Source organism: Euprymna scolopes, chromosome 8, assembly GCF_053919585.1.
Source record: "Euprymna scolopes isolate OS-2025 chromosome 8, ASM5391958v1, whole genome shotgun sequence".
Classification (NCBI taxonomy): Eukaryota; Metazoa; Mollusca; class Cephalopoda; order Sepiida; family Sepiolidae; genus Euprymna; species Euprymna scolopes.
Window position 1 is genome coordinate 67,618,648 of NC_136489.1, and position 19,673 is coordinate 67,638,320.

Genomic DNA, 19,673 nt, shown 5'->3' on the forward strand with positions numbered 1-19,673 from the left:
GGCAGGGCTAAAAAGTCATATTCGGGTACATGGACTTTTAGTGACTGAAGACGTTGCAATCATCATGTATGTATGTGTATATGTATGTGTGTATATATGTTTATGTGTATCTACCCAAGTCCCATTGGGTCAGTATGTTATATTAGCTATGTAATATATGTATATATATGTTTGTGTGTGTAATATATACATATATATGTGTGTGTGTGTATATATGCATATATATATATGTATCTGTATAAATGCATATAGATATGTATGTGTATATATATATATGTGTAGGTAAATGTATGTGTATGTATATGTGCATATATGTGTACTTATTTGCATGTGTATATGTATGTATATGTGCGTTTGTGTTTGTACATGTGTATATATATGTGTATGTATATATGTATGTATGCATGTGTGTATGTATATGTATGTATATGTATGTCTATGTACACGTATTATGTATTGTGTATATATATATGTATATATGTTTATAGATGTGTGTATATATGTATGTATGCGTGTATGCATATATATGTATGTATACCATGACCGTCTTCAGTGTCATGTCTGCTGAAGCGTGTGAATTCGCCAGCAGGACTAAAAACGTCATTTTCGGCACTCGTCTGACAAGACGTTGCAATCATCATGTATATATATAAATATATACATACATATATATATATATATATATATATATATATATATATATATGTATGTATGTATGCATGTGCATATCTCTATGTAGGTATGTATGTATATATGTCTATATATATATATGTATATATGTGTGTGTATATGTGTATATGTATGTGCATATATGTATGTATTCGTGTATTTATATATATGCATGTATACCAATGACCGTTTTCAATGTCGTGTCTGCTTGAGGGTGTGCAAGTCTCTGACAAGAATAAAAAGTCATCTTAGGGCACATGGACTTTCAGTGACTGAGTGAGTGGTACTCGTCTGACAAGACGTTGCAATTTATATATATATATATATATATATATATATATATATATATATATATATATATATATATATATATATATATATATATAACAGAACTAAAAGTTAAAATAAGTAATGTCCGGTAAATTTCTTAAATAAATGTATAAATTCATTAAAATTTTTAAAAATTCAAACAACTTAAAAATACAATAAATAAATATAGAATATAACTAAAAACTATATAAAAATGGATTTTAATTCGGACCCTAAAAAGTAGATTATAACCTTAAGAAAAATTGTCGTAGGATTCTAAACATAAAAAAAATTGAACGAGTTCCCAAAATTTGGAGACAGACAGATCGGCCCTGACCCAAATTCGGTGAACTGCTCCGAATTGATAAATGTATCCCACCTCCACCATCAACTTAATTCAGATTGTCTGAAATATTGTTTTCCGACCTTCTCATACTCATTCTCATTTATATTCATCTGTATCCTTCACTTTTTTCTTTCTTTCTTCTCTCTCTAACTATCTACACGAACCCCTCATTCTAAAAGTTTCCTCGCTTACACTTTATCTCTCACCCCCTTTACTTAGTTTATAAATATAGATAGATTTTTATGAAAACTCAAATTCTTGTTAAATATTGTTTTAATAAAGTTACTGTTCTGTTTATAGGTGCCGAATTAATTATACGGTCAAGTGGAGATCATCTAAGTACGGATATAGATAACACCTGACTTATCTAATACTTTTGCAACTAGTTACTTTATCGCGATGTGGTTTCATCTATAAAATAGTATAAATCTTTATATTATTGCTAGTGCACATCCTCCATTAAAAATTACGGGAAAAGATATATCTCACCAGTGTTCACGATAATATACATGAAAAGATATTGAATTATGTCAGTAATTTATTTTACGTTTATGAATTATTATTATTATTATTATTATTATTATTATTATTATTATTATTATTATTATTATAGTTGCTGATTGCTTAAAGAAAAACTCTACTATTGACATTGGGTTTAGAGTTAAGGATTTTTTTTTTTCAAATTCATTTCAGGAAGCGAAGATTGTCTGATTTATTATTTGCTTTCTCGCTTCCCCTCACTACATAAATTGTTTCGCTTGGGTGCTTTTGTTGGACGGGGCGGATTTATATTTCTTCATATCTAAATAAATACACGTTGGTCTTTGTTATAGAGTGGAGGATTATAATTTCTTACATAAACTTAGCCGAGTCATTAAGTAAAATGTCGTCTCTCTTATGTAGCAGTCATTTTACAGTATACGTTCAAGATTAATATATTTCCTGACTTCTTTAGACATGCAACGGCAAAAAATAGTTTCATTACATCGGATGCAACATTACATACGAATGTAGAAAATACTGAGTCACATAAAAAGATACAAGAAAAAGAAAAAGGGGGAAATAAAGAAAAAAAGGAAGTTGATTTTATTGGAGGGGAGTTCACCAGATATGTATATTTATTTATATTTTATGTTTGTTTTTGTTTTTTAACAGGACATGGACCATCCACTCTCGCATTATTACATCGCATCGTCTCACAACACTTATTTAACGGGTCACCAGCTCAAGGGAGAATCATCTGTTGAACTGTATAGTCAGGTAAGATCCATTTCAATGCTCGAAATTCACAAATGGTTTAACGGTAGCAAAGGAGAAATCTTATTCTTTTAACAGAGATTAGAAACGTAGCTTAATTAAGCGGGATGAATGCATGAGAAAGTTAAAGTAATTTATCATTTAACGGCCATCATTATTTGATGTTTTCTTGTCGATTCGATTAGCATATATCATCAATTTATGATTTAGTGGTCCTGTGCTATTGAGTAACACACACATACACACACATATATATATAAATATATATATATATATGTATGTATATATATACATATATATACACACACACATACACACACGTATATATATATATATGTATGTATATATATACATATATACACACACACATACACACACACACACACATATATATATATATATATATATATATATATATATATATATATATATATATATATATATATATATATATATATATATATATATATATAAAGGAATACGAAAAGTATAAAAGCTTATGACTTTTCTTTCTTCGTTTTTAGTTGGTGACGTGCAGGAATACAAAATAATATTATGAAAAAAAATTAAAAAACTTTTTTTACAAGTACATAATTTTCGACCGATCTTTATATAACTGGTTTTGAACAATCTATATAATTATTGTAATAACGTGTATATTTATTTCATTGGTTAATTATTTTGATGACTTTACAAACATTTCAGGATGTTACTACTATTCGTAAAGTTTATATTATTGCTTGTAATTTCTTCTTTTTTTTTTGTTTAGTTTTTATTAATAATGCTTCTAATATTTTCAAGGTTTCGTTTATTGTTGGTCTGTACAAGTATAGAAGTGTTGTCAACCCAAATCGTCCTAAATCAGTCAGATGGTTTATTATAGAAGAGTTTTCCTATGTATATGCTTTCATCGGATTGTTCTTTTTTTACCCCATGTAGTCTACTTGAACATCGGACAATGAAAAAAGAAAAAAAAAGAGCATTTTGTTCTGACGATAAATATTCTCATTTTTGAAAGCTCAGATTAAAATAAATGTTCTTTATTCTAACATACTAATGGTTTTTCAGATATGACACATACATTTCTCTCTATCTCACTCTGTCTGTCTGTCTGTCTGTCTCTCTCTCTCTCTCTCTCTCTCTCTCTATATATATATATATATATATATATATATATATATATATATAATAAAGATGTATGCCTGTTTGTTTGTGTGTTTACAATTTGATTAATAGGGTAGATTGCTTCACAAATTAATTTTCATACTGAAAACGGATTTATAGACTTATATTACAGCATGATTTCTATATATGCTACTTACATACATACATACATACATACATACATTTTCGCTTTTATATATATAGACTAGCGAGGAGTACCCGGCGTTTCCCGGGTGTTTGTAGGGGTGTGTGGTGTTAAATAAAAAAGAAGCCGGGGGGTAGGATCGAAGCCGAACCCCTGAGGCGAAGTTTGAAAATAAAATCGGCCAGCCAGAAGTGAAAGATATTTGAAAGTCGTCGAGCGTTACGACGACGACGATGACGATGTAAGCATTGTTATAAGCGAAGTAAGAAAAGAAAACAACGTTTTAATTAAGCGAGGGGGGAGGTAAAACAAAAAAAATAACGTAAGGCAAACGAACGAACGTTACGTGAAAAATGGCTTAAATAATACAGGGTTCAATATTTAAATGTAAAAAATCGAAAAAAAAAAATCTCACACCACGATTCGAACTCAAAAACGTTTAGATAATGAACCAAGCCCTTAACTACCTGCGCTAAAGCGGCGTATATAAAGTCTGTTCGGTTTATCAACTATTTAAAGTAAATCAGGTCACGATTTTATGACGTCATCTGACGCATGCGTTGTTGACCCTCCCCCCTGTCGAATCTGTCTAAAAATCTCTCTCTCTCACTCTCTCTCTCACTCTCTCTCTCTCTCTCTCTCTCTCACACACACACACACACACACTTCGTCTGCCTTACTCTAAAGACTGGAAAATGGCGTCTGGCTGTTTTTATTTTTAAAAAAAAAACTTCGATCGTTAATATTTTTTGTAAGCGTATTATTTTTTTTACTTCACTTTTTTTTTACTTTATTTTTCCTTTAACTATCGTATCTACCTATTTTGAATGTGGTAATAACTTTGGTAACGTTGCCATAGCGTAGAAATTCATCGTTTAGCTTTAATTAATTTTTTTTTTTTTACCGATAACAACATTTTTAAATTGTAAATTCCGACGGCCATTGGAGGTTGCTGACGTCAAGATCACGTGACATGACTCAGCGGGTTTTAAATACAAGTTGACCCAAAATAAACGGTCGCGTGTATACTTTATGTATAAGAGTTGGCGGCCGTATTTTTGGGGGCAGTTGTAAATCGATTTAAAAATATGTAATGTTTAACATTAAAGTGTCACTTTTTGGGGCCCCCCCTGCAGAAATCGATCAGTTGACGCACTTCTGATGGTTACTTTGGGCCGATTTTTCGATATTTGTCGTCCGAAAGGTGGGGGCTTTCATATAAGACCATGTTTGTGAATTTTTGTTGTGTCTGTCGAAAGTTTTTAGCAGACACACAAACATACATACATACATACAAACACACACACACATACATTTTCGCTTTTATATATATAGATTAAAATTATTATTAGTCAACACACGTTGCGTTTATGAGTGTTTTTACCTTCAACGTTATTAGACTTATTTCCTGTTTGATTTTCATAGAGAAAAATGGGTGTGCTGTATGTCTCCTAAATCCAGTATTTCAGGAAAATCGTAACAAGTTAGGTTATTTGGTGTAGCTTAAATATGTGACTAAACCCTCCGACCGGAAATATGTTACAACATGGTAGAACTGGGTATACACAACTAGCGTTCTTCATTTTACTGTTTAATTTTTAATTTTTCGTTTATATATGTATATGTACTGTGTGCATGTGTGTGTGTGCGTACTTATATGTGTATATATTTAAAACTGACGTGGCACCTTCTCATTGGTTATACCTCCTTCTTCTCCTCCTCCTCCTGCTCCTCCTCCCTTCCTTTTCCATTCCCCTTTTCCCGTGTATGCTCATACTTTCACTACAACGATGAAGACTGAAGGATCGGTCGAAAATGTGTACTTGTAAAAAAAGTTTTTAAATTTTTTTTCATAATATGATTTTGCATTCCTGCACGTCACCAATTGAAAACGAATAAAGAAAAGTTATAAGCTTTTATACTTTTCGTATTCTTTTTTATACATTTCCATTCATATATATATATATATATACATATATATATATATATATATATAAATATATGTCTCTTTCCCTATATATATATATATATATATATATATATATATATATTAGTCAGTAGTAAGATATGAAATACTTATATATGACAATGTGTATATAAATAACTATATATATGTATATATATATGTATGTATATATATGTATATATATGTATGTATATATATATGTATATATATGAATATGTATGTATATATATGTATATATATGTATATATATGTATGTATATATGTATGTATATATATGTATGTATGTATATATGTATGTATATATATGTATGTATATATATGTATATATGTATATATATGTATGTATATATGTATATATATGTATATATATGTATGTATATGTATGTATATATATGTATATATATGTATGTATATATATGTATATATATATGTATGTATATATATGTGTATGTATGTATATATATGTATATATATATATATATATATATATATATATGCTCATATATTTTTTTATTTTATTTGTTATTTGTTGGTATATTGGAATACAGAATATTTTATTAAATTGTATTTGAAAGAAACAGAATTTTCAGTCGCTTCCTACGACATTCCTTGATCTAATGACAGATGTGCGTGTGTATGATAGTTATATTAGGAGTGGAAAAGAGTGTATCCAATGCAATGTAGAGATGCATCAACCTGAAGAGATGGTAATGTTCTGTCAAGACGTAGCCATCATTGTGTGTGTGTGTGTGTGTGTGTGTGTGTGTGTGTGTGTGTGTGTGTGTGTGTGTGTGTGTGTGTGTGTGTGTGTGTGTGTGTGTGTGTGTGTGTGTGTATGTGTGTGTGGCGTGATTTGCTTCGTTTATAGAATCTCGGATTGCTTCAAGAGGGATTCGTTTGTTTTCATATTGTTGTTATGAAGACGTTATCAATCACGATTCCGCTGCCATTGTTACGAGGAGCAATTGTGTCTATTGTTTTCAATCTCGGTCAGCATTAAGATATACGCACATACATACACACTGATTGGAGAGAGTGACGTCGGTTGAAAAATGCTGAGTAATGATTGGTTGGGCAAGATCAAATATAAGGTAATATATATAATAAGAGTTACATGTGGTATTTGTCTGAAGGTTCGAATCGCGTGACCTGGCTTGAATTGTTGATGCCGTAAAAATTAAGCGTATACGTATGCAGATAACATTTAAATATATATTATCAACATAAATAGCCTCTTCTCAGCTTGGCCAATAATAATAATAATAATAATAATAATAATAATAATAATAATAATAACTTGCAGGATCTGTTGAAATTCCACAGGGACTCATTCATATTTAATATATTGATGTTGGCATTATGTAGATCTTCAGTGTAAATAGAGACGCTCGTATGTTATTATAGCTTTTCTGTTAAAATTGCAAAAGTATTTATCTAAGCGAGCACGAACACCCGGCAATGCCCGGTCGTTGAAAATGAGAATCACAAAATCCTATGAGACATTGACATACAAATGGATAAACCCATCCAAGCAAGAGAACCGGATGTCGTAATAATTAACAAGAAAGAAAAGTCCTGCCAAATCGTAGACTTTGCTATTCCAGCTAACCACAGGATAAATATCAAAGAAAAGGAGAAACGAAACAAATACACCGAACTAGCCAGAGAGCTGGAAGGGATATGGTTGATGAAAAAAATCAAGATAGTACCCATAATAGTAGGAGTACTAGAAACAATTCCGAAAAATTTTGAATAAAGAATGGAAGAAATTGGAATCAGAGGAATGGCTGGAAAGATACAACGATTAACAATAATGGAAACAGCTGCAATATTAAGGAAACCTCCTCCCATTACCTAATCACTGCCCCTCCCCCTCCCCTAAAAAATAAGAATGATGGCAAATAGCCGAGAAGGGTCGTGGAGGATGGAAAGATAGAGGAGAGAGTGCTGACCAGACTTCCGGTAGAAAAATGCCAAGAGAACTGGGACCTTGGGATAGCTTATTGCTACTCAAATTCCAGTTGAGACCAATGGTCGCTGCTAGTGAGAAATCAATGGTAAGCGGCTGCTGTGATAACGCAAATTTATTTGCAAATATTATCGATAGAAGTGGAGAGTTTGTGGGAAGACTTCTTGTCACTTACCTTCGAAGGAACGCCGCGGGTTGTTTTACAATGAGAGATCTTTGATGACCTGTGTAAAAACTCCTTGCGGGCCAATAATAAAAATAATAGAAAATCGTCGAATATGCATTGAAGTTCCTTCCTGTTGAACACGGTTACGACGGCCAACTATAGCTATCCGCCTTCTTGATGCATGCAAATAATATTTAAGTATTTATTATTACAATAATTATACACCTGAAACCTTCTAAATTGTGTTCTTAAATAAGGAAAAAGAATCCCTCCAATTGAAACTATAAAATGCAGGTTTCTTCCTGTTGAAGACTGCTGTGCGCCTCCTTGACACGTACTTTACTTTTCTTTCTTTAACTATTCATGACATTCTTATTGATTAACGCACTCGTTAAAGGTGACTTTTATCCTAGAGTTCGAATCGTGCGACTGACTTGAATCCCTATACTGATGATTCCCCAAGGCTGAAATATATACTACGAAGATAATATTGAAATATTCATTATTAAAATAATTATATATATATATATATATGTACACACACACACACACACACACACATATATATATATATATATATATATATATATATATATATATATATATATATATATATATATGGCACTGGCGGGTCAGCTGCTAAGAAGTGTCCCTGTTTGATTCTGAAAAGAAATCATCAAGCTAAATTCATTCACCGATTGATCAGTGTTGAAATAATACTGAAAACATATATACGTAATATATTATGTACCATGTATTATTACATTAAACAGTAATAAGTTTATATATATATATATATATATATATATATATATATATATATATATATATATATATAATCAAAAAAACTAACCCAAAATCCAAAATGTTGACGAGCTACGAAACGGGAGTGGTACCATTAAATCGAGCAAAGAAGAGATACATCAGCCCTTTCCTTTTCCCAACATCCTGAGAAAGGTGAACAAACCAAGACACTCTTGCCTATCAGGTATCATTATTCTTGTAATTCATATGTAAGTAAGTTTTCTTTTACCAAAACTTAGTGCAAGTTGGCTTTAACTTTTTCGATCCGACAATACTGTCACACGAAGACGGGAATGGGAGTATTAAAACGAGTGACCTTTTTTTGCTCCAAATTTTATTTTTCTATATAGTCACCACCATTTTCAATGCACTTTTGCCAGCCTTTTTTATGCCTCTGTAGTAAAAGCCCAGAGCGCGCGTTGTCACTCACATATCTGTCGCCACTCTGAAATCGACGAATCCATCTCCTAACTGTACTGACATTAACTGCAACAGGCACTAATGAATGTTGATCGGTTCAATTTTTCTGCATGGAAGAATTCAACGACGCATCTTAGTATCTGACGCACTCCACGACAGGAGTTGCTTTCTCAGTGTCTCACACCGCCTATATATGTAACAGAGATATGAAACTCTCAAATCATTGATGCATAAGTTCGCTCATTATAACAACTCAATTTGCGATCCCCTCTGATCCATTCGTGCGGAAGAAAAAATAGGAGGCACTACTTATGGAACGTCGCTCGTATAATAGCAAATTCAATACATAGATAGGTAATGGTATAGGAATCAATTTCCAAATGCAAAAGTGAAACTCAATATTTCAAATATTCAGTAAAGCCTGCAATAAAAAATGAATGATTAAATCAGAGGATATACTATTCTATTATTTAATAATCGGGTAACAAGACCTTTTTACCCGTGTTTCTATAGAAGTCAAGTGTAAGCCAGGATAATGCAAGCATTACACATTAACGAGCCCTTGATTATAAAGCCCAAATATGATACACCCGAAAGCAACTCGGAGAAGATCACACGAAAATGGAAGCTGGACGATCAGAGGTTTCAAATTGTTAAACAAAGAGTTGTTTAGTTCTTTCCAATTGCAAGAACTAAGATACACAGGGTCGGAAAGAGGGATTCACTAGTCAGCGTCCCCGACAAAGGGCATTCTGACTTGTAAAAAGTGTCTGGGCAGCCCCGTCAGCATTCTCCGGTTAACCTTTTCTCAAAGAGAGAAAGCAAGGTTTGGGAGAGTGCATCTCCTAGAACTACACAGAACTAAACTTCTACTGCAAAATCAACAGGGGCAGGTCATTACAGGAATGGTTTAATCTCTGTCGACTTTGACAGGATAAAAATCTGGTAGCTGTTAAACATAAAAAGTCAGAGAAAATGTCAAGCGATAAAAGAAAAAAACACAATGAAAACCAGTTAAAAGAAAACATGATGCTAAAACCACTGTTAATTTTTTACTGTATAAAATTCATAAAGAATTTATTTAGTTAATAGTTCAAAAATCAAGGCAAACTCATTAAATAATCTATTAAGATTAATACCCGGTACAAAGTTCAGAAGTTAAAGAGTTCATATTCGAATTGTTTTGAAAACATTTGTATTTATTTATTCCTGCTATTATCACTGGCAAATCTCCCTATACAAACGTCATCGAGTTGCTAGTTGATTTGACCTCAATTCGAACGGTTAGCAAGTGTTGGAAAGAGATAAACAAAAAGACAGAAATGACCACGCGTTTCCAAGCAGAAATTCGATCGGACAAACAAACATGTAAAAGAGTAGATTGTGCATTTTTTTAAGGCGACAAGAGTTATCTTCTCTTTGCTTGATGGCTGTTTTTGTGTAGATACAAAAGATTACATGTATTTTCATGAATTGCAGTAATAATTATGTCTGCCCCTTTAAGAACTCGGTTCTTATCGTTGAGCACTTTACGTTGAAATGAAAAAGTCAATCAGTCAATCATTTAGAACACGTGCGCAGATCGTGATATTAAAATCACTTGATCGCTGTAAACTTACTTAAATAACAGTTACGCTTTAGAAATGTTAATTTCAACTATATTCTCTCCGCGGTTCACAGGGGGCGAGAGGTTTGTTCCTTGCTAATAGGGCCAGAGATGGCTTTGTGGCTAGATTCAAATCCCTCGACCGACAGTAATCGCGATTATCTGCACTGATGATTCCCGAAAAGATGGAACACTAATATCTGTAGGTATTAAAAATAATTATTGAAATAATTATATATATATATATATATATATATATATATATATATATATATATATATATATATATTTATACTAGAAAAAGTACGCGTCGTTGACTGGGTTCAAAAACAGCCTACAGAAAATGAACTCTGATTTATGAAAGTATGATAGGTTATGAAAAGGAAGAATTGTAAAGAGATAGCATCGAATTTGGGGGTATCAAAACCAAAGCAAAATATGATGAAAGTAAAAATAAAATAGATAAACCCCATAATTTATTATACCATACCCGTTCACATTGAAACAATTATCACAATATTCTGTGGATCTATATTAAAAAAACCTTGTTAAACTTTGTGACATATTTCCAATCTATGGAGGTCAGGCGCGAACCCCATAATTTTATTATACCATATTTCTTCAAAATGAAACATAATTATCAAAATATACTTACGCAGATAGATATGAAAAGTCTTTATTAAATTTTGTGCCTATTTCCATTCCATGGAGGCCAGGCGCGAAAGCAGACCCCACAATTTTATTATATCATCCCTATTTAAGTTAAAACATACTTATCAAAGTATTATTATGTACATATATATCAAAAACACTTGTAAACATTTTTTTTATTTTTAAATTTTTTATTTTCATACTTTGTGGACCAGGCACGAACGCAGACCCCACAATTTTAATGAACCACCGTTCTGCCAGATCAACCTTACCCATCTCTGTGTCTCGATACATCTTCTATCATTATATGTAATCAGATTTTTAAAATAGTCAACTATATAGGAGCCTATTCGTGACCAGACACACACACATACACATACGCACAGACATTCAGCTTTATATTATATATATATATATATATATATATATATATATATATATATATATATATATATATATATATATATATACCAGGTTAATATTGTTCAGAGGTAAAACAGCAAATGAATTTAACGCGGTTAATAACAAGAGTTATAAATACTATAATAGAACAAGGTTTATTTTTTTATTTATTTTTAATTAAAAATTAAAGTGTCGTTACATGAGTATGTTTAGTCAACTAATTACAAATTACTAGAGACTTTGTCAGGTGATGTAGCTTTTACAAAAGCTAAGTCCTTAATTGGTATTTGAGAAAAGTTCGTCACATACTTTTAAAAATATTTAAAAAATAATTAAAATATTAAAAATAAAATTAATAAAAAATTGAAATAACGGTGGTTAAATTAGTTTAAAAGCAAAAGGAAAAAGGAAAAAGAAAAAGAAAAGATATAAGACAATATAATGAGACAAAGAACAAAACAAAAACAAAAATATCAAAACACCGAAGTAAAACAGCGTCCAGTGAAGAGACGAAAGGGGAGGGGGATTAGGGTAGTAACGAGAGGAGTGAGGGAGCCGTTAGGTTTAAAATTAAAGCGCACGTCGCAGTGGGAGGAGAAGAAATGTGTCAACAGAAGAATTGTCATGTAGACATCAAATGCGATCGACCTTGGAGGAAATGCAATGACTAAGAAAAAATAGATTCATTTGATTATTTATTTATTTATTTATTTATTTATATAATTGTATTTCTGGCTGGGCTAGAGAAAAAAACATTTTAATAACTTTTTACTTTTATTATTTGCGATAAAACCTAAAAAAAATAAAATAAAATAATGACTTAAAATTAACGATTAAAAATAGCAGTTATTAAACTAAATAAACTTGAAAATTTTGTATGTCATATGTGAATTATTGTATATACATATTTTTTTACAAGGGGTCCAAAACTCTTTTTTGTATTAATGTATTAATTTGACTAGTTTTGGATGATTCCTATATATATATATATATATATATATATATATATATATATATATATATATATATATATATATATATATATATATATATGCACAATGGATTAACAGTGTGATTTACAAAGCGGTATAGAAATTACAGTCTTTATATATATATATATATATATATATATATATATATATATATATATATATATATATATATATATATATATTTCGTAACTGCGAGATTATCGCCATTTTATTTCCGGTAGAAATTAGCCTTTCACTTATTGAGATAAGTATTATTTGTATTAATTTTTATGATAGTCATGCAGAGAGTGATCCGTGCTGAAATAATGTTATTATTTAAAAAGTCATTCTTAACATGGGGAGGGGAGGATGTTTAGTACCTATTCTGTCAATTGCAATTGAATAAAAAAAAGAATATCGTAAAACTTTAATTAAACGTGGAAATATGATTTAAAAAATAGCGCGGATCGCTCTCTGCATTAGCACCATTTTTATTTATTGCGGACTATTATTCTCATCTTTATTAGTTGTTGTTTCACGACTTTTCGGCCAACTATTCCTCTGGCCTTCATGAAAAGAAGTAAGTCCTTTTATAAATGTTCAGTAACTTTTTCCTTTTATTATTCTTAAAGAGTAAAACTTTTCTTATTCATGAAAAGAGTTAAGCCTACGTAAATAAATAAATGTTTGTACACGTGACAAATTATCAATAAATGGTTTAGTTACTTTTTTTTTAATTATTTATGAAAAGAGTTAATGTAAATAATGTTTGTAAAAGTGCGAAAGGCGACGTTGTACAACCATCACTCCCATGCTTAATTTCTATACTTATAGGTTTTTGGAATTTTTTTTTCACTAGATTATTATTGATTGGACACTAATTAAACAGATTATTAAAAAAGAATTAAAACGCAATCATTATTTCGACATTTGAAAGTGGTGCTCACTTTTTAGTTACAACGTTCTGATAAATCAATTACCCATTTTGTAACCAATAAAAACGCGGTATATCAAAACCATAGAAAGTACAAATAATATGAGCCTCTACCGCATTTGTAAGTCAGAAATATATTTGTTTCTCAAAGAAAAAAAAATAGATTGAACATGACTTTTTTATTGTTTTTATGAAAATAAAGTTTCGAGTTAAAAATTTTTTTTTTTTTTACTTATTCAGTTAAAAGTCAGTTTGTGGGTGTTTTTTTTTTTTTTTAATTGTTTTTATGAAAGGTGAGTTTCTTTGGGTTTAAAAAAAATTTTTTTTAAAGTATTATAAATTTCACTAACATGCTGGAGAAATGTTTAATAATTTGGTATTTTTTAGATTAGGTCCACCTCCACAATTTTCCTTTCAATGACAACATTTATAGGTTTTCGAGTATGCTGAACCCGCAAATCGCATTGAAATTTTACGGAAATCAATAGTTGTATTATTCACTGTATTCTTCGGCGGCCATCTTTTTACGTGCGCACGCGCCATAAACAAATACACGCACGTAAAAAAGATGGCCGCCAAAGATTACAATGCATAATACAACTTTTTATATCTTGATAACTACTTATTTCTGCAAAATTTCAATGCGATTTTCGTATTCAGCATAGTCGAAAACCATTTCAAGTCGTCATTTAAAAGAAAATTGAGGAGGTGAACCTAATCTAAAAATTTACCAATAATTTTTCATCCCGTACGCCTCCCGATACATTGCTTCGTCAACATGCGACCATTTTATATCTCCCGAAGATACTTCCGTATTTAGAAAAAAAAAATGAGTGACCGATTTACCAGAACGTGGTAACTAAAAAGTGAGTACCCCTTTCAAATGTTGAAATGATTTTTTTTTTTTTTTTTTTTTTTCATAATTTGGTTAGTGTTCAATCAATAATAATCCAGTGAAAAAATTTCAAAAAACCTATCAGTATAGAAACTCCACCACGTAAGTAAATAAATAAAAAATGTTACGTGCGCATGCGTTAGCCTTGATTAGGAGGGGGGACTAAGGGAACGACCATTAAATAATTCTGCGGGTCGCCATGGAACTCAACGCCCAAGAGTACCAAAATAGTTTTCATGATCTGAAGAAATTTTTTTTTTCGAAAAGTGGATGATCACTTTTCCATGTAAATTTAACTTGAAATGAGCACCTACTTTCTGGCCACCTGAGGAAGGGGCATTTATTTTCGTGTTTATTGGCTTAAAGGTTTTTTTTACAAGGCAGTTTGGTACGCGAATGCATATTTAACAGTTTTCGTTTATGCTCACGCATGGCATAAACAAAGGCTACGTCTGCGAAATGGAAAATAGTCCCAGAGTTAAGGCTTTAATAACATGCAAAAGAAATCAAACAAAAAACTTTTTAGCTAAGAAACACACAGAAAAAAGAAAAAAAAATAGCATCCATTTTTTTTCTGTCGAATTCATTTGCTGTTTTTATTGAAAACTATTTCACCCCGGATTTTTTATATAATTTTCCATTAAGGGCCGTGCGTCTCACGTTCGTAAATAACAAAAAAAAATTGTAGATTTTGGTATGCTAAAAACGAATCTGCAAACCGTTTCCGTCGCAAAAAAATAGTTTTTCTGATATGAAGAAATTACTTTTTCGAAAAAGCGGCGATCACTTTTCCATGTAAATTTAACTTAAAATGAGCACCCACTTTCTAGCCACCTGAGAGAGAGGGATTTTTCCCATGTTTATTGGCTAAACAGCTTTCGTTTATGCTCATGCATAGTGTAAACGAAGGCTACGGCTGTGAAATGGAAAATAGTCCCAGAGTTCAGGGGTTATTACCATGCAAAAGAAATCAAACAAAAAACTTTTTAGCCAAGAAACACAGAAAAATGCCCCTCTCTCAGGTGGCCAGCAAGCGGGTGCTCATTCTAAGTTAAATTTACATTGAAAAGTGATCACCCACTTTTCGAAAAAGTAATTTCATGAATATCATGAAAACTTTCTTCTTGCTACGGAAACGGTTTGCAGATTCGTTTTTAGCACACCGAAATCTACAATAAAATATTTCGTTATATACGAACGTGAAACGGGCTTTAAAGTAAAATAATACCGGATTTTTTTGGAGCAGATTTGCCGTTTAGTTGTACAAATATCCTCAAACCAGGTAATCACTAAAAGGGACTTCTTAAAGTCGTCACCTGTACCGAGCAAAAGTTTAAAACCACCGATTATATGCCAGCCTACGTCATGGTAACATATATTGAGTGAGTTCCTAACAGCATTTTGTATAGTTTTTTAGTTTAAACTCATTTTCCCAAAATTTCCCCAAACTTAACGTGTTCGATACAGTCTGCCGCCATTTGTATTTTTCAGATATACCGATAAACATTGAATGTTTTTGAACCGATTATACATTACATAAAAACACTAAAATCTTATCCAGTTAGGTAGAACATTTACTTTTACTTGCCTTTGATAACATTTATTCGTTATATATTTATTTTTTGACAACTTCTTTGTATCTGTGTTTAGTAATACAAACCCTTTTCATTTAATGTAACGTTTAGTCGGCTCGAAGAACAGTGTTTATCGGGGTATTTGAAAGCTACAAATGGTGGTTGACACTGTTGATTACTTTAAGTTAGAGAAAGTGAGTTAAAACTAAAAAAAAAACTATACAAAATACTGTCAGAAACCTATCCATTATGCCAGCCTATGTCATGGTAACATATATTCGGTGAGTTTCAGACACTGTTTTGTACAGTTTTTAGTTTTCAACTTACTTTCCCAAACTTAACGTATTCAACAGAGTCCGCGACCATTTCTGTTTTTTGAGCCGATTAAACATTTTACATTACATGAAAACACTAAACAATTATCCAATTAGGTAGAAACGTAACTTACCTTACCTTTGCTTTCATTTATTTGTTTTTGGACAACTTTTTCGAATCTGTGTATAGTAACCCCCTCTCCCCCCACCATCAACCAAATATTAATTACTAACTCACATTTTTGTAAAACAACAACAAAAAAAACATTTAGCGTTTCAACATTTTTGCTACGTTCGGCTTCATCCACTGATTGTTGGTCAAGTCCAAACCATGAATGATTGACAGAAACTCCCGAGGATCCAGACCAAATTCTGCAAGAGTACCATTTTTTTTCATTTTCGCCTTCTTTTTCACTTTTTGCAGTGAATTGCTGTACTAATATAAGAAACATGCATTTTCTCTTTTTATTAAATTTTTCCATTACACCAAATTGAGCCACTGCAACGCGTGGCAGGGTACAGCTAGCATATATATAAGACTGTAAATTCTATACCGTTTTGTAAATCACACTTTTAATCCATTGTGCATATATATATATATATATATATATATATATATATATATATATATATATATATATATATATATTTTAGCCACATTCTTAACATGTTAAAACGTACTTTTTACACACGGTACGCTTCACTATTTTAAGTAATTTAAATGTAATTTGAACTGAAGAATTTAAAAACATTCAGATTTTAAACGAAACAGTAATCAAAAACTGTCTGAAGACCACTGAATAAAAGCAGTTGAAAGTACTATAAAAAAAAAAAAAGAATTGATGGGCGAAAATGAATTGTGGAACCTTCCTGCATAAATTCGATCGTGACATAAGAATGTCCAAATTACAAAAAAGATCATTAAGCAAAAACGTTCTATTTAACAATATCTGTCTGAATATATATATATATATATATATATATATATATATATATATATAGTGCCACGCAAAAGTATTTGATACATTACATTGTTTTCATAACTTTTATTATGGTTCAAGATTTTACCTTAAATTTGGTCAGTATATTCCTATTACAATTCTAACTAATATTTGGAGTAGTAATTATAAAATTAAAGTTTAGAATGCTTTTATTAAGGGAAAATATAAATCGACTAACGCAAAAGTATTGGCTAGATTGATTTAATATTTGGTTGCATAGCCTTTATTGCGTTCAACAGCTTCCAATCGTTTTCTATAGTTGCACACATGTTTTTTTGTTTGTTTTTTTTTTGTTTTTTTTATTTTGTTTTTTGCAAAGATATGCAGGTATTTTGCGCTATTCTACTTTGCAGAACTGTTCTAGTTGTTGAATATTTTGCAGATTCGTCTTGTGTCTTCAATATTTTCCACAAATTTTCAACTGGGTTGAGGTCTGGAGACTGACTGTACCAAATAAGAACGTCAATTCCGTTATTTCTAAGCCATTCTTTGGTTAGTTTGGCAAGTATGCTTGAGATCATTGTCCTGATGAAACACGAAATTGCTATTATGTCCCAACAAATCAGCAGATTTCTGGAGTTTTTTCTCCAAAACATCCCTGTACATACGTCCATTCATTCTACCATTGATGATTTCTCCTTCACCAGTACCTTTGGATGAAAAACACCCCCATACTATAATCAAACTTTACCGTAGGAATGGTATTCTTTTTGTTATAGGCGGTGCCATTTTTACGCCATGCATGTGTTGCTGTGTTTCTTCCAAAGATTTCAATTTTCGTTTCGTCTAACCAGATTACCTTGTTCCAAAATTCTTCGGGTTGTTCCCCATATATTTTAACATAATTCAAACGTGATCTGACATGTTTAAGCTTCAATAATGGAACTTTTCTTGGGGAACTTGATACAAAACCTGCATGATTTAGAACTATACTGATTATATCCTTGTTCACATTAATCCCAGCTTCTCTGAGGTCGGTTTGAATTTCACCACGAGTAAGAAAAGATTTTTTCGTACCTTTCTGCTTACCTACCTTGATTTTTTTTTCGTTTAATTTCCTTGGCCGACCACATTTTGAAAGATTTACAACAGCTTCGTCGGAGTTTTTAATCTTTCTAACAACGTTTCCAACTGTACTAAGTGGTAGATTAAGTTCCCTTGATATTATTCGATACCCTTTTCCTTCTTTGTGCTTATCACTGATTTTTTGACGAATGTCTATTGACAACTCTTTAGTTTTAAGCATTTTTATAAATGAACTGGTTGACTTTGAAGGAGTGAGCCCAAACTGAAAGAATTTTATAACATTATTTTAACATAAATCTCTCTGATCGGTCAGTGATAACTCCTTTGCATTATTGCAACACGCTAAGCAAAAGTCATTTAAATTTATTTCAGAAAAAAATTTTTTTAAAAGTGTATCCAATACTTTCGCGTTTGATAATTCATATTTTTCCTTAAATATAAACTTTCTAAACTTTGATTTTGTAATTACTACTCCAAATATAATTTAGAATGGTGATAGGAATATACTGACCAAATTTAAGGTAAAATATTGAACCCTAATTAAAATTATGAAGAAAAATGTAATGTACCCAATACTTTTGCGTGGCACTATATATATATATATATATATATATATATATATATATATATATATATATATATATATATATATATAGTCGATCAGTATCATCCTTCGGGTGTAGTACATTGTGCATCGTCATGAGTTTCTTGATCCTCTAGTCGAGATTCTTTAGTTCTTCTTTTGTCCAGTTTATAAAAAGTCCAGAGTCAGTTAGAGACACTGCCTATGTGTTTATTCCTGTAATCAGGTTTCGACTGTTTAGTTTAGTTTCGAGGAGTTTTCTTGTTCTTCTGGTGTATTCCATTCCTATTTTCTCTTTCATTTCCGTTGCTTTGATGGCGTCTGCTTCCAGAACTCCCAAATATTTGTTGCTATCATTTCTGTTTGATGTGGACAGTGCTATACCTTTTGGTGCTTCTAGTTTTCCCCTCCTAATTCTCATCAGTCCGCACTTTTTCATACCGAATTCCATTTGGATATCCTTGCTGAAGATTCTGGTCGTATTTATTAGTGTTTGTAGTT

At 31.2% G+C, this 19,673-nt stretch overlaps 1 protein-coding gene across 1 annotated transcript in view; it reads left to right on the plus strand.

Annotated features, from left to right (window-relative positions):
• LOC145283595 (uncharacterized) overlaps nucleotides 1–19,673 on the plus strand; it is a 3,312,299-nt gene that overhangs the window by 3,189,088 nt on the left and 103,538 nt on the right. The window contains exon 26 of the mRNA XM_080132527.1: nucleotides 2,480–2,584. Within this exon, the coding sequence (XP_079988653.1) occupies nucleotides 2,480–2,584 (105 nt within the window). The remainder of the gene's footprint in view (nucleotides 1–2,479; nucleotides 2,585–19,673) is intronic.